Source organism: Protopterus annectens, chromosome 8.part0 (genome assembly GCF_019279795.1).
Source record: "Protopterus annectens isolate FY-2018-M chromosome 8.part0, PAN1.0, whole genome shotgun sequence".
Classification (NCBI taxonomy): domain Eukaryota; kingdom Metazoa; phylum Chordata; order Ceratodontiformes; family Protopteridae; genus Protopterus; species Protopterus annectens.
The window spans coordinates 1,329,794,879-1,329,818,221 of record NC_056741.1 but is presented as its reverse complement, the minus strand read 5'-3'; the positions used below and the strand labels follow the sequence as shown (position 1 = coordinate 1,329,818,221).

General features: G+C 37.3%; 1 protein-coding gene across 3 annotated transcripts in view; it reads left to right on the top strand.

Annotated features, from left to right (window-relative positions):
* LOC122809404 (junctional adhesion molecule-like) overlaps nt 1–23,343 on the top strand; it is a 286,702-nt gene that overhangs the window by 157,925 nt on the left and 105,434 nt on the right. For all 3 annotated transcript variants that reach the window (XM_044080875.1, XM_044080874.1, XM_044080873.1), the window contains one exon: nt 17,419–17,569. In XM_044080875.1, the coding sequence (XP_043936810.1) occupies nt 17,419–17,569 (151 nt within the window). The remainder of the gene's footprint in view (nt 1–17,418; nt 17,570–23,343) is intronic.

Below are 23,343 nucleotides of genomic sequence, written 5' to 3'. Positions count from 1 at the left end.
AGCCTAGCCATAACAATTCCCTGTCTATTTCTTCCCACACTATTTACTTCCCTTGACCCCTATCTAGCAGGGTGACTGATGTGATCCCTGGGGTGAATTTCCTTTCTCCCATCCAGTCATCAAGATTCCTTTTGAAGAGGGCCAAAGAGGTGCTCTGCTTGACATGTATGGGCAGTCTATTCCAGAGTCTGAGGAGTCTCTGGGTCAGGAACCTATCCCTCCAGCATTTTTGTTTATTGTGATGACAAGGTTTAGATCCCTTGAGCATGTGACTCTGAGGGATTGGGATTTCTTTAAGTGTAGCATGTTCAACAGCTCTGGGTTTGACATGGCCTTGTATGTTAAGCAGAGATCGCCTCAGAGTAGATGATATGCAACAGAGTATAACTGGAGTTTTTTAAGGTGGTCAGCATGGGGCATCTGCTTTAGGCCTGTGATTCTTTTAGTGAGGTATTTCTGTGGCCTTTCCAGTTGTTGCAGATGTCTTGAGAGGTACATACCAAATGAGGCATTGTATTCTATAATGGGTCTAATGAGGGGTGAGTACAGTGGGACAATGACCTCCTTTTTTCTGGATGAAAAGCCCTTAGTGATGAGGTGTGCCACATAGAATGATTTCCTGACTGTTGTGGCGATGTGATTATTGAAGGTGAGACCACTGTCCACCTGTGTCCCTAAGTCTCTTATCACACTTTCTGTGTTTAGTGTACTGCCACCTATGTGGTAATTCATGGATACATGTTTTTTCCCAAAGGGGATAACTATACATTTCTTGGCATTGAGCTTGAGCCCATGGCTCTGGCACCAAGCATCTGTTTCTGTAAGGCCCTTTTGTAGAGTATCGACATAATTTTGTGATTCAATAATGGCTCCCAGTTTGCAGTATACAGTTGTTTTGCCATTAGTAGATCATAACCAGCAACAAGCTGTGTGACTGTTTCCAATTTTGTTTTACAAAAACTGCATTTGTCTGTTTCTCCCACATGTTCAATGGACTTTGTAAACCATCGTGTACATAGTCCACTATCTTGGGCTGCTAATAGTAGCCTTTTTCTTTTGGTTTAAATTCACCTCTCCTTAACCATTCCTAGTTCAATCCTGATCAACATGAGGTTGTTCCAAGAGTTTTCTATACTTGCAACTATATTTATGCATTTTCCACATTTCTTGCCTTCTCATCTGATCCTTCACCTTATATTCTTTCTTTTGTTTTTTCACACATTCACTTGCTGGCTGATTTTTATCTACTTCTGGTTTGATTTCCATTCCCACTTGACACCAGTATGCTTCTGCTAAACTAAGCAGGAAAGTGATCTTAGACTTATTCTCCTTACTTTCTAAAACTTTCACACATTTGGGTATTGTGAAGTCGGCAGATATGTGTACAGTCCTACAATTGCAGATCTATACATGTAATCAATTTCAACGAGGACCATTCCTCCTTCAGAAGAGGGAAGATATAGTCTTGGTATACAATGATTTTTATAAATCGATGGCCATGAAGCATCCTTCATGTTTTCTTATCCAATCTACCCAACACCTTTTAGGGCCAGTCAATCACTCTAAAACTGTACGTTAGGACGGGAAGAGCAAATTGGCTTATAGCTTGGACTTTGTTCCTAGATGTCAATGTTGTTTTTAGTATTAGTTTTAGTCTGCTAAAATATTCCTTATAAAGTTTTATTCACATTTGTTCATATTTTATTGTTGATCCTTCAATTGCTAAATATTTATACAATCCCTCTTGCTCAAGTTCCTTTATATCACATTTCTGTCCCAAACTGATGTTTTCTTGGTGTTGCAGTTTTCCTGCTTTAAAGGTTGCTTTTGCACATTTATCAAGATCAAATAACATTCTTATATCATCTGAAAAAGTTTTGACCAGTTGCAGTTGTGGTTTCTGTTCCTCATCTGACAAACTAAAATCATACACAAACAGAAGATGAGAAGTCTTTACACTTTGTTGTTTTCTGGGAGACAATTTATAATCATGACCTAATCTGTTAAGTAAACAGCTTAATGGGTTAAGGACAAGACAAAAGAGCAGTGGTGACAAAGAATCACCTTGGAATATCCCTCTTTGAATTTTATCCCTGGAATAATAATTTGTCCTTTATCCTAGCTTAACTGCAAAGTGGTTTGCAACTGTTTCATGCTCACTGTAATATAATCGATCAGTGTACGGTGTATCTTATACATTTCTAAGCACTTTTTTATTCATGAATGCGGGATACTGTCAAATGCTTTTTTGTAATCTATCCATGCCATACTCAGATTCTTCCCCTTTTTACAGTTCTCCATGTTGACTTTATTTAATAACAAATGATCCTTTGTTCCATATGACTTTCTTTTATTACCCTTTTGTTCTATTGCCATGATTGAGTTTTCTTCCAACTGACTATAAACTATCGGCATCAATTCCAGTGTATAGTTTATATGTTGTCAGAGGGCAAGTTATTGGTCTATAGTTTTTAGGATAATTTGCAGGTTTGCATTTAAGTAGGAGCATTGTTTTTTCCTGTCGTTAATCAAGTTGGTGTCTGTTCTAGGTGTGCATACAAATAGCTCTTACTCATGGCTAAATCTTCAGGTAAAGTTGTTAATACATTCAACCAGAAGTTAGGTAGTGCATCTGGGCTGGGATTTTCCAATTAGGAGCTGTTCTTAACTTTGTTTCAGTCTCTCTAGCTGTTACTTCATCCCATTTCATATCCTGTACATTTGAACTTCTTATTCTTTCTTTTACTTCTTCTATCCATTTAGCATCTTTATTTTGTTCTACAGGATCTTCATAGATAGTTCTTCAAAATATATCTATTTCTTCTTTATTTGGTTGTATTTTAATTCTTTTTGCCTTATTTCCCAATTCTCTGCAAAACTTTTTTGGGTCATCAATAAATTGCTTATTTTGTACTTTTCCTTTATATTTGTTTGCATATCTTCTAAGTTTTTCTGCTTGTGATGATATGTTTAGTTTATTATTTGTGATAGTGCACGATAGATCCTGATCTGTTCTGATACTGCGCATTTTTTTTTATCACGTCTATTTTTCTGAGTATTTTTGTTGATCTGTTCCATCTTCTTTTTCTTCAGTAGGGATATATCCCTATCCTTTAAAACTTCACCCACTTTCCCAGCCTTTAACATCTCTAGATAACTGCTTGGGAAGACACCTGACCTTCTAGTCTTACATACTCATATAAAACGCACATATCCTTTCTGTCTGAATTGTCCCATAATTATTTTGGAACATTGTTATGCTCCCCAACACACCTAAGTATAATGAAAGACAGATACACAAACACCCCCACAGACAAGTAGTGCTCTTCCTACCTTATACTAATTTTGAAATCTTAAATACGCCGTGGAATACACAACAAATACACCAATATTCCCATTCATCTAAATACAAAGAGGTCTATGGCCATATGCATTCTCCATCTGTGTTCATTGTCTCACCCACTACCCTTGCTGCATCCCTTGAAGAGGGAAAGCCTTGCTTTTGTCTAGTTACTCCTTAGCCTTCTAGTAAAAGCTTATGCTGTGCAGGCAAATTTTGTTCTGTAAATTCCCTGTGGTCTTATGAAGACCTTATTTTCTTTTAGCTGTTGCACAGTGATTCTTTCACATATGCAGAAACCTGTTCTTACTGAAATGGTATAGATCTGCTCTGTCCACTATCCATTTCAGTGGCTTAATGCACCCCATATCACACCTTGCATTATGGAGTCTGTTACTTCCATAAATACATTGCTGTTATGCAGGCATGCTATGTGGTGGCTGGTGCCATCAACCTGAATAGCATTCACTTTGAACCACAAAGGGAATTTCCTGTCACAGTATTCACCCTAAATACCTGTGTTGTGCTCCAGAGATTAAATTCAGAAGTATGTGTCTCAGCATAAAATGTCTCATTAGTCTGCCTAGGCTACCAACCTCCCTCTGCTGAGACTTACATGTTATCCACTTGAAATATCATGCTTTTCTTGTGGGGTGCGCTCACCAAATTTCCATCACCACTACCAGTGGAAAAACTCTAATGTTGCACTATTCTCTCATTCCCCTTCAAACCCTTTCTTTATGTGTATGATACAGTGATGCATTGACCATTACTCTCCTCCTAAACCACAGCCTTTGACTGCATCCTTCAATAGCTGGTTTCCAGCCACGTTGAGATGACATTCGGTTGTCTGTAGGAACATTTTCCACATATTCCTTTCATGTCTTTTGTGACCTTCAGTCTATAATGTGGTCTAATGTACATCTCTTTTGTCAAATTATCAAATAAAAGACTAGTACATGGAAATTATCTTGCAGGTAGATTTCAGAAGCCCTACCAGACATGCATTTCCTGCTCTGTATCATCCCAGATGAGATGGTGAGCTGCAATGTCCTTAACAGCTCTTAGAGTTTTTCTCTTAGGTAATCTGAAAACTCTTCAGTTGTATCTGTTTCAGTACACAAGAATGGAATAGCAATCATGGACCCTTCACTCTCCTTTGTTGATGAGACTGTCAGCTTCTTACTTACATTAATGAAAATGTGCACCACACATTGGCATTACAACAGCCCTTTATACCCACATATTATCCATATAATGCATTATGTACTGTGATGCTATCATGTGTGCTACTGTCAGTGCAAGGAAAGGCTGGCCTCAAGTACTGGTTATACAACCACTCATCCCGTTGGGTCTGTATCATTTGATTGAAAACTCATTTCATCGAAGCTTAATTCATTGACACATATTCACTGAAAGCTCACTTCACTGAAAACCCAATTCACTGAAAATCCAATTCACTGAAAGCTCACTTCACTGAAAACCCATTTCACTGAAACTCATTTCATTGAAAGGTATATATGGCCTTGTGCGATCCTGGAGTTGGTATATAAAGTAAGGGGTGTGTGGGGGGTGTAGCCCCCCACATATTGTAAATATTTTAAAGCATATAGATGGATACTTACAAGTGTAATAAATAAATTCTTCCAGAAGACAACATATAACCAATTTATGTGGGGGGCTTCACCCTTCACACCCCCCGAATGTGGGGGGCTGTGCCCCCCACACCCCCTCCTTACTTTATATACTAACTCCAGGATCGCACAACAGTTGGGAATTGGCTATATATATTTACTGAATACATCTACAGTTTCATTTAGATGAATTATAAGTAATGGGTTCCAGGTGACAGATTTAAGGATTGCAATAACTATGTCCTTACTGAACGAAGAAAGGTTACATACTTGGTTCAAGGAATGGGGTTTAGTAGCACTTTTAGGTAATCTAATGGCAAACATGGGGAGGAAATTGCTTAAGGTATCTGGAAGTGAACCAGTAGAGATGACTTTGTGAGAGGCATTGGTGAGAATCCAGTCTAGAGAAGATTGTCAGTTGCTGTTTTTATTTTATCTAGTAGGGGTTGAGTTGAGTTGGGTAAATCCAAATAAGTTGATACTGTTGGCTGAGAAGTGACTATTTATTGTGTGCCAGTCTATGTTCAGGTCTCCAAGTACTGTAGTTTCTTGTGGGATGTTGTTGGCAGTCCAGGATACGAATTCCTCTGATGTAATGATGGTGTCTCCTGGGGGTATATAGGTTGTGAGGTTGTGTAATAATAAAATAGGTTGGAAGTATCTCAGCATTTTTGATTGGAAGGAGTGACTAGGATGGAAGTGAAAGTGAGAGAGTGTTTGTAGACTATTGCAACTCCCCCAGCATTTTGTTATATTCTGTTAAGACCGAGACTATTGCACCCTGGATGGATGATTTCCTTATCTTTAATCTTTAATGCGAGATACTCAAGTTCCATACTTCAATGTCCTTAACTATATTCTTCATTGGCCTTTAACTATGCACTTCACTGGTGTTCTTGTCAAATGCTTGTGCCATATTTGCTGTGAATTGTATAACCACCAGCTTTAACTCACTGTACATTGAACAACTAAGATTACCCAAATAGTTCCAGCATATTCTACAGCTACAAACCTCAAGACAAAATTACAACAGTTGCCTAGGAAGTATTTGCCAGCATATTTACTTTAATCAAGACATTATGTTTTGTCATCTTTGAAATGTATGTGTAACAGTATTCTATATGCAGTCACAATACAAAACAATATAATAAAAAAGCATGAATGATTATTCCCTACTCAAAACTGCTGCTTCACTGTTTTGTGTTTTCTTTAATTTTGTATCATGATCTAACAGCTTCTGATTTCACATTTAGTTATTTCAATGTAATAATTGTTATATTATAATAACATGTCATAGTGTTTTTTATGCAGTCAACAACTGCTGTTTTAGGTTGACCCCATAGTATCAGAGAACCCCTGCGGAGCATATAGACAACTAATGTATATTTTTAGTTGTACTGGCCATGACAATGAACAAGGACCTCAGAGGTGAGTTGCTGTTCCTCCAGGCTGACAGGAGCCATTTGAAGTAGCACAGGCACATGGTAAAGATGCACTCTGGGTACCAAGACGTCTCTTGGATGCCTCCTGCAGGTGGTACATTAGACATGGACCACTTTGATTAAGCCCTAGACCAGAGAAGCTGGTGGGATTATATACCTTTAGTTGACCTAAGAAAAGCTGAGGATCTCACAGGAAAAGCTGAGGATTGTTGCTGTTGGTTGTGTAGTCTTGTGTGCTTAAAACAGCTTGCTACCAGTGCACCCTACATCAGGGCATGTAGATTAGAAAATAGATGAATGGATGGACAGACAGATGGACAGACAGATGGAAGAATAGAGGAAAGGAGGATGAGACTGATGGATGGATGCTGGATGCATGCACAAGGCACTGATTAACTGAAAATTGCAAAAGAATTCCAACAGACATTTGATACTACAGCGAAGAACAGACTACCATCAATGGGGCTATGATCACATGGAAAACCACAAACAGAACTAATATTGAAGTGAGGTGGCATCGGTAAACACAATGAGCGAAATTGCTGATGGTTTATATCTTTAGTTAAGAATACTGGTAATGTTTGCATACCTGAATAAATATGACAATGGTTTGAGCTTACAAAACAAACTTAAAATGGTTCTCTACCTAGAATTACAATTTTCAAATAAACAAAATACCGTAGCCACAAGGGTAGAAGTAAGACCTTCAGACAAAGGTGTGAGGCACATGTCATTAGGTAATGTGTAAATGTTTGCAACTAGAAGAAGGTGGGAGGAGGAGGAGGAGTGCAAGGAATAGCATGAAAAAGCGGTGTGTGAGGGCAGGCAGATGAAGGCTGAGGTTCAGTGCAAAAACAAGCAAAGTGCAGCATCTGCGCCACAATGACACTGGTGTGAGGTACCAGCAGTGAAACGAAACTGAATGCAACAGAGCAAGAAAAGGATATGGTGTCTTTTCACACTTGGATTGGACCACAAAGACCAGAGTGTTTGTGTCATGGCAACAGCACATAGAGAATACAAGAAGATATAGAGTACAGAAGCAAAGAAGCCATGTTTTAAATCTACTAGACCTTGATTAAACAAGAACATGACTACTTCATAAAGCTCTGAAGGTCATAGAGGGAGAAGGACCTCAGTCTACTAGGAGGAGGAAGGAAACCACCAGAAGTGTGTGAGGAATGGAAAAGAAAGGGTGCGAACAGAAAATGATGTGCTGAAGCTGCTCTCACTACAGACAAGAAGGGATGTGGGCATGATAAGGGTGCAGTCAGGGGTGAAAACAGGTCATCCTGAACAGCAAGTATGAAGAGAAGGAGTATATTGTAGAAACTGAGTATGACTGAATACTCTGTGAAAGTACTTCTTCACTGGCACTGTTGTGGCTCTATGGAATGAGCAATCAGAACTGATGCTACAGAAGAAATCCACAGGGGTATCTAAGACAGCATGGGGCAAGATGAGAAAGAGGAGAATAAAGGAAGTGTCATCAGATAAACAATGTAATGACAACAGAAATTATCCCAGTAGCGTAGTACATTTAGGAGACTACTGTCATTTGTTTAATAAGTGTTATGCAGAATATGACGTTATTTATTTCTGCTATAATATTGCAGTAAATGTCTTACCTTGCAAAAGTCTGGTGGAAGTAAGAAAATGTTTTAAGTTTATAAGAAATCCTCTCAGAAAAATAAAAAAAAGAGACATTTTCATCTTTTGGTCTCCAGTGGAGTGCCAATAAAAATTTGCTTCAGCAGTTTTTCTGAAATGGTACTAAGTGTTGTCTAACCCTGTATTTGGATATTGAGTACTACATGGAAGGTGTCTTGCCTTTACTTCATGCTGTTTAAATCTCTACAGAAGGTCTATTTGTGTGTGTGTGTGTGTGTGTGTGTGTGTGTGTGTGTGTGTGTGTGTGTGTGTGTGTGTGTGTGTGTGTGTGTGTGTGTGTGTGTGTGTGTGTGTGTGTGTGTGTGTGTGTGTGTGTGTGTGTGTGTGTGTGTGTGTGTGTGTGTGTGTGCGTGCGTGCGTGCGTGCGTGTGTGCGTGTGTGCGTGTGTGTGTGTGTGTGTGTGTGTGTGTGTGTGTGTGTGTGTGTGTGTGTGTGTGTGTGTGTGTGTGTGTGTGTGTGTGTGTGTGTGTGTGTTTATCTGAAACAGTATGAACTAATTCCATACTTGCTAACAAGCAGGTCTAACCAACATCTGAAACAACAACATAGTAGAACAATCCAAACATGGTTGTAAATGTATTTTAAATAATCCTTTTTGTATATAAGTAACGTGTTGCACATGACTTCATTCATACCTTGTTATTTTACATTGCCATAACAGACATGGTACTCTAAGCACAATAGTTTAGTTCAGGGCTACTTATGTCAAGCAAAACTAGCTTATACTGAAAATGGGATGGCCGTTCTCCTCTGCGTATTCATTTCTGTCCAACAGCCAAAACATTTACAGATTTCAATTAGCATTATTTACACAGCTTAGCTTTCCTCTGTGTCCTATTTTTAATCCGTTGTCAAAGATGCTAAGCTTTATTCTCTGTTGTTATTTCTTCACACCTGCTTTATAGTTGAACGAGACTCATTTTGATAAACATCAGTTTAATTGCCATAAACCATAGCCTTTTATCTACTTCTTTCTAACAGAAATTTTCAGGCCCTAAAACATTATTCCATTTTAGACACATTACACCTCTATGCACTCTGTCTGTCTTTCTTTCTTTCTTTGTCCCTTCCTCTCTCTCTCTCTCTCTCTCTCTCTTTTGCTGTCTCTTGAGCAGAATCATCACCCCTATTTATTTGTTTTGTAACCCCACTGTATAACTACCCAATAAATACAAATATTTTCCATAAAGTGGAGTGAATTAACAGCCTAACATCCTGTCATAAATTAACAGGGTTCTGGTACTCCAAATTAAAGCAAGCAATCAGCAGCTGCGATTATATCCTTTAACACAGTCCAATAGTCAATCCCAAAATACTCTACAAAGAAATTGTGCATTCAGTGCACCACAGTATTTTCTTTTTCTGCCCTTATAATCCTGTAATTTAAAGTCTGATGGACAGTGACCATATTTTTGAATCTAATGTTGACAAGCACCTAACAGAACTATACACATACGTAATCCAGCAATAAATGTAACCACAGTGGTTAGAAATAGTGAGTGTATATGAAATGTATTTTATTCTCTGTTTGTATGGTCTGAAGAAGCCACTTGAGTAGTGATGAAAGTGATAACCTAATTAAAGGCTGCTTGTTCGTTTTTATATCAGAGTAGTTTGTATATAAGTAAGGACACTGTGCTTCATTCCACTGTGGTTACATTTATTGCTATTTTTTACAGCGGTCCGTTTGTCCATTGGGTGTTTTTTTTTGCTGTTTATACACATACGTAAACCTGTTCAGCAAAAGCAGAGCAGCTTCAATGTGAAGTGAGAAATAACAGCAGGCAATAAGCTAGCTGAAGCATCATTGCTAACTGGATTGAAGGCATCACACAATCTCTCTCTCTCTCTCTCTGTATATATATATATATATATATATATATATATATATATATATATATATATATATGTGTGTGTGTGTGGATGACTGTTTCGTTTTAAACTATACTTTGCAAATCTTTTGCACATTTACTGCCCATGGAGTTCAGCTTATTACTTAGCATGCTCCACTGCATCAAACATTTCAATGTACATTACTTATTTTGGCTCTTTAAGAAAACACTGTATTACAGAGGAAGCTGCAGATTTCACCTAGATGTTGAAGCTACTAAAGATTTATAATTCAAGATCATGGGACAGAAAAGTAGAGAGCCTGGGAAACTGCAGCCATCTTTTGTGCACCTTTGTGCTCATACAGAAGCTAGCTGGCTCTTAGAGGTTTTATTGGGCCTACAAAAATGTTATAAATCTTTCCATCCATATTTGAACTGGAAACCCCCCTTGTGTGTTAGATAAGGACGATAACCATCATGCTATGAAACAGGTTTTATCTTCACTATGTCTACACTGCACAGTTTCTAGAATATTTGCTTTCAAACTCTTGTTTTTTTTTTCTTTTTCTTGTCTGTATACCTTTTCCCTCTGCCATACTGACCATTGACCTAAGCCCCCCACTCAATGTATGCCTATTCATTCCCCAAAAGTGGGGGTACGACGGACCCCTGGTGTGAGAGTTATCGAGAAGGACCATCAGCTTTGCAGACATTGGAGAATGTATGACGTTGCAGGTACTCCAACAACTGAGGACATTATGTACACCTTATCTTCCACCTCCTCTGTGCTAGTGGGCATGAAATGATCTGTACTACATGACCAATGTTTTCACATTTCTTCAGAAATTTAGGTAAGTGCAAGCTTGAACAGCCCACCCATGGGTGACCATAGACCAGTCCCCCCCCCATATGAGTTCTGTCTATCTGCAGCTGTGGGAATGACTCACCAGAGCCACTTACCTCCCTACCTACTCCTTGAAGTACTGCAGCCACTAATCTACCTTGGGTCACCTAGGCTATAGTCAGGTATTACACCAGACAGGCTGAGTTCTTGTAGTCAGGGTTTTATCCCTGTATTACACCAGACAGACTGAGTTCTTGTAGTCAGGGTTTTATCCCTGTATTACACCAGACAGACTGAGTTCTTGTAGTCAGGCTTTTAACCCTTTATTACACCTGAGAGGCTGAGTTCTCGTAGTCAGGGTTTTATCCCTGTATTACACTAGACAGGCTGAGTTCTTGTAGCCAGGGTTTTATTCCTATATTACACCAGACAGGCTGAGTTCTCCTAGTCAGAGTTTTATCCCTGTATTGCACCAGACAGGCTGAGTTCTTGTAGCCAGGGTTTTATTCCTGTATTACACCAGACAGGCTGAGTTCTCGTAGTCAGAGTTTTATCCCTGTATTACACCAGACAGGCTGAATTCTTCTAGTCAGGGTTTTATCCCTGTTTTACACTGGACAGTCTGAGTTCTTGATTTCATATGCTTTATGGCTGTATTGCCACTTTAAGTCACCCTCAAAACCTATTGTCTTTTTCTTTGACCTTATTATATACACTCACACACACCTACACACACATACATATTTATATTCATGTGTGTGAGCATGCACATTTGAATGTGTATATATATATATATATATATATATATATATATATATATATATGATCACTTTATAGTCCTGAAATTCTGAAATATCGAATTTCAGAATCCTGAGATTATAAAGCCGAAAGCTCAAAACTCCAAAACCCCAGAAGCATGAATTTCAAAATCCTGAAGTCCGAAGATGTTGAAGTAGCGCTTCTGGTGTTGTGTTGTGTGAATGGATAGCTGGAAGTTTAGGTAAGTATTTATGTTTAAGGGTGTTGGTTAGGCACTTTAGTGTGTGTCAGTGTATTTTGTTACTGTGATGTGTGTGTGTGCGAGGGGAATGTAGCTTGTATGGTGGTGTTTTCGTGTGTTTGTCTGTGTAGTGAAACCTTGGAGTTAGTATATTTCTGGGGTTTTGGGATTTTAAGGTTTAAGCTTTAAGATCTTGAGATTCTGAAATTCGATATTTCAGGATTTCAGGATTATAAAGTGAATATATATATATATATATATATATATATATATATATATATATATATATATAGATCTAGGACTTATGCACAAATGTGCAAAGTCCCGAATCCATAATCACTGAACATATATTAATGAAAGCGCTTTCACCAAAAAAGCGCTTTCATTAATATATGTTAAAAAAAAAGAAAGAAATCTACATTTATGCAGGGGGGCTTCACCCCCCTGTTCCCCCACACCCCCCCTACTTTAATATTCTCACTCCGAGACCGCACTACAGTGAGGAAAAGGGAATTTTCCCTTATCCACACCATACTGTGGTCTCGCAAACAGGCATACTTACGCGAAAGTGCTTCTTCAGTGAAAAGCACTGCCGCGCGAGTATGCCAAACCGAAATTAGTTTCGGTGATTTTGTCTTTGGGGATCTGTACGGATCCCATATATATATATATATATATATATATATATATATATATATATATATATATATACACACACACACACACACACACACACACACACACACACACACACACACACACACACACACATATATATAAAATGTCTATCTATCTATATATGCATCTATATATAATATACTATATGTATGTATGTGTAAAAATATATACATAAAAATATATATTTTTTTTATTTAACATTTGTTTACCAGGAAATTCCAACTTGGAACGAAGCCAATTTTCAGCTGTGGGCCAGGGAGAAATGCTACAGACATATGTCTTTGTAATGTGGGAGGAAACCAGAGTACCCGGAGAAAACCCACACAAATGCCAGGAGGACATGCAGACTCTGCACAGAAGGCACTCCACTCGAAAATCGAACAGGAAAATCTCATGCTGTGAGGTGGCACCACTGCGCCATCCAAATATATTTATTAATCATGCATGAACATTCATGTGTGCATTTTGCATTTGTGTTTTATTTGAAAAAAAAAGCAAATAATGAATTCTCATTCATTTGAGCCTTGCCTTCTTTTCTGCTTTATAGCCATGGCTTAAATGACAATTAATAATTAACATTGTTTCTTAAAAAAATATTTACTACATTAGACATCTCTTTTATTTTTATGTAAAGATTTTCTTAACACAGTATCATTTACTTAACAGTAAAAGGCTAAGTTCCAAGCCTACAAAGAAGAAAGTTCTGGCCTCCACAAAAAAATGCTTGCAGCCGTTTGGAAACCCACTAAGAACATTTATCAGCTGCAGCTGTCTTTTTTATCTTTTGCATGGTCCAAATCAACCAGATCCCTTCCCCTCAGCTTCAAGAATTATTTTCTGCTTGCCATCTAAAGTGATTATGTATTTATTCTGTGTCCCATCCTGCATCACTTCCTTCTTCATTGATGGTCCCCACTCTCTCCTTGTGGCTCAGGGATCCGTGTCCAGACAGATGCTGAGCAGCTGGGGCCCTCTTGCTTATGGTTTAATTACACCTCATGTTTGTTCATAATGTTCTCTTCATTTAGACAAGAAACACTATGCTATAACTAAATGTCAATGACAACATGCATATATAAAGCACTGAGAGAAAAGAGTGAAGTACAGTTCTACAAAGATATACAACTGCTATTAGCTGTCACACTATTTTATATTCAATTTAGACTATAAAGGCTTTTTTCTCTTAAAGCTTTCATGATGTCAAACATACCATCATGAGGAGTGGCACAGGTGGCATACAAATAACTTTAGGGAAGAATCTGTATGAAATAGTCAGTCATATTGGAAATACAGAGAATATTATTTTACATACATTGCAGCATTGGTTTTTCAGAAGCAGTAGTTTGGTTATACACTGAAATCAAATATTGCGGTGTACCATTTTAATTCTGCAAGCTCCAGCAAGATCTTATTTTTCTTTGTTTATTTATTGATTTTTACAAATGAAAAGGTTAAACACATACTAGGATGGCCCCATGATGGAATAAAGAGGTCACTCCTTGCAGGTAGTAAGGTCAGTGTTCATACATGGCCGTAGCTTTCCTTTACATAATTTACCTCCAGTAAAGCAGTATACACTAGGTTCAGGGAGTGACCCTATTACTCAAAGTGACATCTAATGTCTTCTTGTAGTAAGACCCCAGTGATGTGATGTCCAGTAGTTAAGCAATGTATCACCAAATTAAGCTAAGTAACATGCCCTCAGTTAAGTAGCATGCCTCTTTCCTGATTAAACATTATATACCCAAAGAAATAATGTATCCCAAGTAATATATACTCTGTAATGCAGTGTACTTCAAAGTTGACACACAAGGCTGAAAAGTATGCTCTGATTATGTAACTTATTAAAATTATATTAATGAAGACACATGTACAACTGGAAAGTAAAATTCCATGTAAATTGCATTTCAATAAATAGTGTGCTGATTTACTAAAGGATAACATGGCAAAACTGAGTGCCAGATTACCACATGATATGTTTACATGTAACAAAGAATTATCCTAAGACTGCAATGGTCTCAAAATGACTACAGACTACGGTTTATGAAGATACGGGGCAACCCCCCCCCCCCCTCACAACTTCCACAGGAGCTTTACTGTATTAACTAATATAATTAACCTTGAGGTTGTAAAAACTCAGGATAAGTTATAAGAAAAAAACTGAAAATTAATTCAGTTTGAAGAGTTCATCTGTTCACATCTTGCTGAAACAAGACTTGATCCAACAAAGAAATGCTTTCAGGGCAGTACTATGCTATTGATAAGCTATGTATATAATTTATGCTTTATTTGGATAACATACATTAATGAAATCGTATTCCTACCAGCAAAATAAAATATGCTGAAAATCTTAAACTTGAATAGCATAATATAATTCTTCCAAGGTATTATACCCCCAGTGATTTTATTAATTAATTCATTAATGTATTTACTTTGTTTCTTTCTTTCTTTTTTTCAGTACTGTTCAGGCTCATGACAGTTTACAAAAATGAATCATAAATTAAGTACAGACAAAGATGTATATGGAAAACAGCCTTTGAGATTAGATTTATTATAAATGTGTTTTAAGAATAAAAGTTCTTAGCTAAAAGTAATTCAAGAGAATGTTGCTCTTGGATCTTCACATATGATACTTAAATATGGCAACGGAGAAAAGTGCAAAGGCTAGAATGTTATTTACAATATATAACATTTCTACAGAAAACAAAAAATGGGAGATGCACAACCAAAGTGTTTTATTCTCTTTTCTTGTTGAAGAGTATGAAATAGTAGGAAGAAATGAGTTATTAATGACAAAACATACTTTTTGGGGATGAATGTATTAAGTTATTCCTTTGTGGTAAAATATTTGCAGAAAGCCTCTTTTAATAAAAAAATGTTAAGATTGGCTCTGAATTTAGGGTGGGTAGTCATTTGCTTTTGGTCTGTTGACAGAGATTCCCAAGTATATGACAATCCCACACAAGAACTATGGTCTGTGCAGTGCAGTGTGCCTCTGGGAGTATGAAGGGTGGGTACACATGATGGGAGTGTTCTGAGAACGTAGTGTGAGGTACACTAAATGAATGAAGAGTTGGAAGGATTTCAGGTTAATGAGCTTATAAATAAGAGAACTGAAGAGTAGTTTAGTCATCTGTGGGACTGAGGGCCATTTAACCTTTGCTAGCATGTCTTTGGGGCAAGTGTAATAAATCAACTTACATTTTTGGAGGCAGTTTGTAGGGATAACAGATTCATTTCAGAGGTAGACACCATTAAAGGTAGCCTGTATTTAAGTTGCAAAGCAAACAGTCCTTTACCAGTTGCCATCCATTCTTCTGGTAATAGAAGGACTGAAAGTTTCTCAGCCCAAAAAAGTAGCATGTTGATTTTGGTTTTCACTACTTCTGTATGATGCTGAAAATCATAAACTATTGCTTTATTTTTTTTTTGTTTTTGTTTTTTTTAACTAGCCAAGTATATAATTGCTGCAGGTGATTGTGAAGGCTTTTTTGGTTACTTTATATGATAGGTTAGACCTGCATCTCACCATCTCATCATCGTATAGAATTATAACAATTTGTGGTATATCTGCTGGTACTTTGATGATAAATCAGGAAAGAATGATGATGATGAAAGGACAAATCCCTAAATGACACCTTTAATGGGGAGGCAGTGAATGAGGGTGAATTACCAATGTGAACGGTAACATTTCTATTTATAAGGACATTTGTAACCCAGAGGGAGAGCTTGACCACTAATCCCAGCTTGAATAAGTGAGTTAGGCAGCAGAGAGTTATCTGCCATATTAAAGGTTAAAATTAGATTAATAAAAATACAACCAGTTAAGCAACCGTTGCTCATGCTTTGAAGGATGCGATCTGTGAAGGCGTGTAAGGCAGTAACAGTGATTCTATCCATCCAAAAGGCATGTTGGCAGAATGAAAGTACATTATACTTTCATAAGTATTCATGGAACAGAGAATAGATACATGTTCAAAAACCTTACCTAGAGCTGACAGAATGGAGATAGGAATGAATTAATTTATATAATCTGATTTAGGAACTTATGTGATAAGTTTAATTAGGACTTCTTTTCATGCGATGGATATGATTTCTTGAGTCAGTTATATGTTATAAAGGAGCTTTATAGATTGTAGAACGTAATCTTTGCACACTTAAATAAATTAAGCCAGGTCATTGGATTCTGTTGTAGAAGGGATTTGATAAATGATTTTTTTTTAATATTGTATGTTTTAATAGTTTTAACATAAAATGGATTATTTGGGGGAAGTGATAAATTAGATCCTGATAAAATAGTACCTTCCACTCAAGCAGACCATTTCCAGTAAAGTAACATATTTCTATGTATAAAGCTTGCCTACAATGATCCAAAATATCTTCTGATAAAATGCTATGCTTGTAGATAAAGTAATATACATCTTGGGGGTTTTCTCCCCAGGAGTCTAATGGAAAGAGGCTACCACCCCAGTCCGACTAGCCCAGTTAATAACTGTAAACATATAAAAATAACTAAAATAGCCCATTAAAGCAGTGATCCTCCAGTATACAGCATTCTTGAAGTAACATACAGTGAAATAACCCCATTATCCATGCACACATCTGAGTAATATACAGCAGTAAAGTGAAATACCCCAGATGAACCAGTAATACCCCAAAGATGTCACAAAAAGTTACATGACCTTGATGAAATAAAGTGCTTAATGGAATGTTATATCCCCTATTCAGATACATCTGTAGATAAAGCATCCAACTCTTGAAACTCTATAATCTGGGATATAATCCATGAACCCTGTTGCAACACCATTTTGTAAGTTAAGTATTTTGCTGTTGTCTGTTGTAAGCAATTTGTATATCTGCTCTGTTTACTTGAAATGCAGGCTGAAATTGCATGTTTTACAGAAATTTAAAAAGATAGTAGGCAAAAAGTGAAATAAGACCCAAGCAACACGTACTAATCAAGCTTTACTCCTCTAGGTGCAACTCCAAGTATCGGTGGAAATCATTGGGACTGGAAGTATATTGTACTGATGCTTGGTGCGGCCCTCATTGGTTCAGTAATTGGTTCTGTGGTTGTCTGTTTAAGGATGGGACGACATAGTGAAAAGGATAACGATGCTCTTACAAGGTAAATCTTAAAAAATGAAACAATGTGCCTCCTTATATTCAAGCTGAAGACAAGTTGAAAGGGCTGCAAGACATATTCACATATTAAGGGACCTAGCATTGCGAGTATGAGATGATGGCCTGTATTAAAAACTTCCAGCAAAGCACTACTTTATATTATCAGTACAGCATAGACATTCCTGTAAACCAACTAATTTAGCAAACAAAAGTAGCATGCAATAAAAAAATTAATTGCATTTTTTTTTTTTAAAAAAATGGATAGCAACACTTTGAAATATAGAAGTGAATTTGGTTATAATAATGACGAGGGTATTCTACAAGTTGCTGAGTGCCAAGTGCTGAAAACCCACTGTCCTGAACCCAGGGACTGGAGCATCCTGTAGCAATGGTACACTGCTGCTAGTGCTCAAATTTGAATCTGAGATCAGCCAAGCAGCTGCTGCAGCTTATCCAAAGACCTTATTCAAGTGTAAGTGAGGTGCGTACAGCAGCTATGGTGAAGGAGTCGCGGGTGGGAATGTGGATTTGGGCAATGGTGGGGGAGGAAGAGGAAGTTTCAGGTTTAGGGACCAAGAGAGTTTTTTAGGTTTAGGAAGCAGCAAGGTAATCTTAGAGAGATAGAGAAGAGGGTTTAAGGTTAGGGAGCGAGAGGGGGGATTTGGGTTTAGGGAGCAGGAAAGAAGTTATTAAGTTTAGGGAGTTGGGAGTGAGAAGGAGTCTTAAGGTTAAATAGTGGGACTTTTTAGGTTTAAGGAACAGGAAGGAAGTTTTAGGGGGAGGGAGCAGAAAGGGAGTTTGAGAGTTAGAGTTGGGCTTCTGGTAGGACTATCGGAGCTAAGTAGTTACAGAAGATTGAGCTAGTGGAAGTTCAAGCACTTGCCTGTTCGAGCAAGTGGCAATACAGAAGTGTATCACAAGCATGTGAGTGCTTATAGTAGACCCTAATGATAATAACAATGATGATAATAATCTCTTATCTGTCTAGTGCAGTAACCTCTCCCTAACCATACATCTTTATATTACTACTGAGCATGCTCCTAATATCTGTGACCCCTCCCCTCAGTAGAAGAGATGGGTACCCAGTCTACAGGGCCAAGTTTCAAGTAAAGAAAACATATGGTTTTATTATAATGATGAAAAAAATAGCAATTATTCCATCCTCACTGCAACATCTGATGAAAACCTAGGCTCTGTTGCAGTGATGTAGGAGATCAGTCCTATTAGTGACTCTTTAACATCTAAAATAATAACAAAATTAATAATAAAAAATAATCAAAAATATAACTATATATGACTGCAGGATAGTTTTTATTTCTGAAATGGACTAAAGTCTGTTACCCTTCTCTGTTGTTGACAACCTTTGGTATTTTTTTCACTAGGTTTAAATCCTATGTCTCTAGAGGTGGTGATAGAGATCTAGATAAGTGAAATTCCTAGACTGCTAGCAAGCCAATGCACAAAATACTAAGGAACATTATGCTAATTACTGTTTTCGATAAGAAGTAACTGGTAGTGACATTTCTAAGTGTTTGCTAGCAGCAGTTCCCTTATTTTGGAAAATTTCTCCCTTATTCGAGTTGGTACAACCATAGAATTAGTGCATATAAGTTCAGAGAGTGCACTTGCAGTTAACTTTTTTACCCTTCTGTATTTCAGGCAGTAGTTTTCAGCATTTCTAATGCTCAGGATTTTGCCATTAAGTGTTTCATAGTGGAATGTTTAATATTCATGTTCCATGAACAGCAGGATTTTTGATACACAATCTTATTAGAAAGGCAATTTTTTGCTGTTTTGTTAAGTAAAATTGCTTTCTAGACAAGGCTTCGGATTAGCTACACCACATTTCAGTAAGAAGGATCACAAAATGAAATGTACAGAAAATCTGTAATACAATCAACAATAACTGCAAAACTTATCATTTTGCTTCTAATCTGACAAAGGTAGCTACCCAGTAGTCACATTTCATTTTTTACACAAGTTATTGTCTTCTTCCTATTTCACTGTTCTTATTCCTAACTCTTCAAAAATGTGGCAGCTGTTTTCCAATCTTTCTTTTACTTAAATAAATGTCACTTTTGCTTTATATAATCCCAGTCTGTGACTCATCTAAAAACGTTTGCTGCTGCATTAATAAACTAGCATGCTGAAACAGAGTGCTGACATTTTGAGTGAGGCTGTTGAAAACTCATTCTTGTTACTTAATTTTTTTAAAATAAAAAACATCTTTATTAAATTCTGACATGACATAGACATTCATACATTTATATAAATGAAAACAAAACCATATTGACATATTTTCAGTTGCAAACATTATATACATCACCTATGCTCTATACAGTCATTGCCAGGCAAACATTACATAGCTCATTCAATTCCTGCCTTCCCTTAAACCTCATTCCTCCTCCAAAACATTATTCTGCATGTATTGTTCCCACATTCCACATTTTTATGTGTAATTTGCTCCTACATTTTCTAAAGATCCTGCTTCCATTTGTCTTATCTCTGTTAATATAACACTGAAAACCACAGCACGGCAACAACGTAAATAAATGAAGCAGGTAAGGAAGGCAGCCACAAAAAGTCCTCGGCTTGGACACAAACCAAACGTTTATTACGAAGAAAACAGACAACAATACATCCAAGGTTAAGCGCTTTCATCTGACTCCCGCAGACTTCTTCAGAACATAGGAGTACTGCTACACTTTCAATTTAAACACATTTTGGAGCCAAAAGCCACTTCAATCAAGGAATTAAAGGTGTAAGTACATACTAAATGGGTAAATGGATAAAAAATTCAAATGCACCCTAATCTCGAAAACAAGCTATTTCGACAATAACTGTCCTGAACAAAATGAATTGCGACCTTGGGTGAATAAGTAATATTGGCACAACAAAAGATATTTCTGCAACAAGAACATTGAATTAAAAAAAATATACTTGTGCAACAAGAACATTGAATTAAAAAATTGAATTAAAAAATAGAATTAAAAAATACTGAGTTAAAAAATACTGAGTTAAAAAATATATGGATAATTAATATGTGAATGTGAGAGATGGAAAAAGTTTCTATATATGTATGAAGAAGTCTGCGGGAGTCAGATGAAAGCGCTTAACCTTGGATGTATTGTTGTCTGTTTTCTTCGTAATAAACGTTTGGTTTGTGTCCAAGCCGAGGACTTTTTGTGGCTGCCTTCCTTACCTGCTTCATCTCTGTTAATATATTCACTACTTCTAGTACAGCTGGTTTAGACTGTGATTTCCATTTTCTATTAATTTGTTTTTTGGCAGCAACCAGAATTACACTCTGTAAGGCCTTACTATGTCTAGGCAATTCCAATTCTGTATCACAGCTTAAAAAATATTTCTCCTAGTTACACCAACCTGCTCACCTAGTACATCTGACAGAGTAGCCTGCAGTGAATTTTCAAAATCTGCCAGTACATTACACTCCTAAAAATATGTTCCCAGTTACCTTCTTCTTCCCCATCATACCTTCAACACTTGCAATCTACCTGAGGAAAAATTCTTTGAAGTTGGCTTGGGGTATAAAAATATCTATGCAAATACTTCCAAGTAAATATCCTAAATCTTCTAGACTTTGTTGCATATTTAGGAGTCATAGCTATATTCTCCCATTGCTTCTCTGTGAATTGCTTATCCAGTCACTTTTCCCAATCCTTTCTAATGTTCTCTGATTGATTCTTATAGTTATCATGCAATATTTTATATGCCCTACTAATTACCCCCTTTTTAACAGCAACTTCAGTTCTAGATTGCACTAAAGACTCTACCAGTGTTGGTCTTTCACTTTGGAACCCCTGTTTCTTTATCGCAGCCTATACTGATATATCAATCCTTGATAGGGAAGGCAGTCTCTAGGCTGCAGTCCAAATGACTTCTTGAGCTCTTCACATTCTCTTACCTTTCCCCCTCTAATTATTTGCTCCCATTACCTTGGTTCCTTTGCCTGTTTTCTCCAGTAAATTCTAGCCTCCACTTGCTTATTCTCTCTACCCCTAATTGCAGTCATCCCTATTGGCAGAATCTCCTTTCTCATTTTCCATGTCGGTTTAGTTCTTAGAATGCTTTTTGCTACTTTATGAATATAATATTCTGTATGGTTATTGTTATTCTCCTTAAGGATCTGTATCCAAAATCCCACTCTTGCCTTATTTTCCTAAGTTTATCCCCATTTCATCATCATCCCTTTCCACTTTGAATTATAGCTTTCTGCTTGTGCTATGTATAGGAGCATTAACTATCTAGCTTTGAAATGCCATTTCAAATCAGGTATTACCGAAACACCGTGTTCAGTTGGCAGGATCAACTTATCCCAGCAGACTCTTGCTCTCTTTCTTTCCAAGATAAAATCCTTCAGCTCTTCATTAATTGTTATCCACGACTTCTCCTCTGGTTGATAAAAATATGCCTGACCTGTGTATAAAACTAAAGGAATTAAAAACATTTACACTGCTTGTATCCTGCTATCTATATCCATAAAACAGAGCTTCCAGTTTCTCAGTTTTTGTATTATCTTTTGTTTAGTCTTTTTCCACATATACTTAGATGTCATAATAGAATCCTTTTAAATCCATACTCCTAAGTACTTCATTTTATTATGTCCCCATAAATATGGGTATTCCTGAACCAATTTGTGTGTGGGTAAATAGTTTACACTTATTCCCTCGGATTTACTAATCTTCCGTGCAGGACTAATCTAGTCCTGCACGGAAGCGGCAGTTTAGGAGGAGTACGGCAGTGAGCCATGCATATTAATGAAGGTGCGCTGCCTGACCTCCTAATCCTACATGGAGCGTGGACGCGTGCAGGGGGTGTGTCTGAGAGCCAGAGCTCTCAGAATAAACATCCCTCTGCAAAGTAGAACAGCAGAAACAGTAAATAAATGAGCGAGACCGATCATAGGTGTCCGCATATCCCCACCAACAGTCCCCCATGTGTACAACAGGAACAGTACATATAAATAAAATAAAGAAACCCTTTTATATATATATATTTTTTTAAAACCCCATGTACAGCTAGCCATAGGTGCACGGGTTTGCCTATTGCTTAGCTACGGTTAAAGCAGTTTAAAAGGCTGAAGAGGATAGCAAGGAAAATATATACAAATGAAGCAGCACAGCAATAGTATAGTGGTCAGAGCATCCGCCTAATGAGCAAGCAGGCACGGTTTGAGTCCCACTGCAGCACATTCCATTTTCTATGTGAAATCTGTATATGAACATTTTTTGACATTTTTTTGCAGTATAACCTACTAAATAACATTTAAATGTGAACCGGAGTACTGCATTAAATGCATATGTGAAGTGTCAGTGTCATAATGAATAAGGCACTAGTAAGCAGGTTTAAGCACAAAAAAGCAGTAGTAAGTATATATAAGCACTAGTAAGCGTATTTAAGTGTGTTTGCATGGGGGTAAGCATTGCCTACACAGATTAAGCAAAGTAGAAGCTAACTGAGTATAAGAAACTGTACCCAGAGGTTAGCAGTGCTTACCATCTCGCAAACCTGCTCAAACCCACTTACAACTGCTTTAAAGTGCCTTAATCACTCTGTACCCAACAGCCCGTGTTCTGCCCAGCAACAAAATAAACAGCTACTGCACAGTTCGAACTCAGGACACTGTACACCACAGTCACAGTAGTCAACCACTAAGCCATCATAGCAATGCATGCAAATCAGGTATCAGCAAACTAATCCTCACCACAGGAAAATCAAACCAAACATGTGAACTGAATCTATGTACAGTGTGATGTT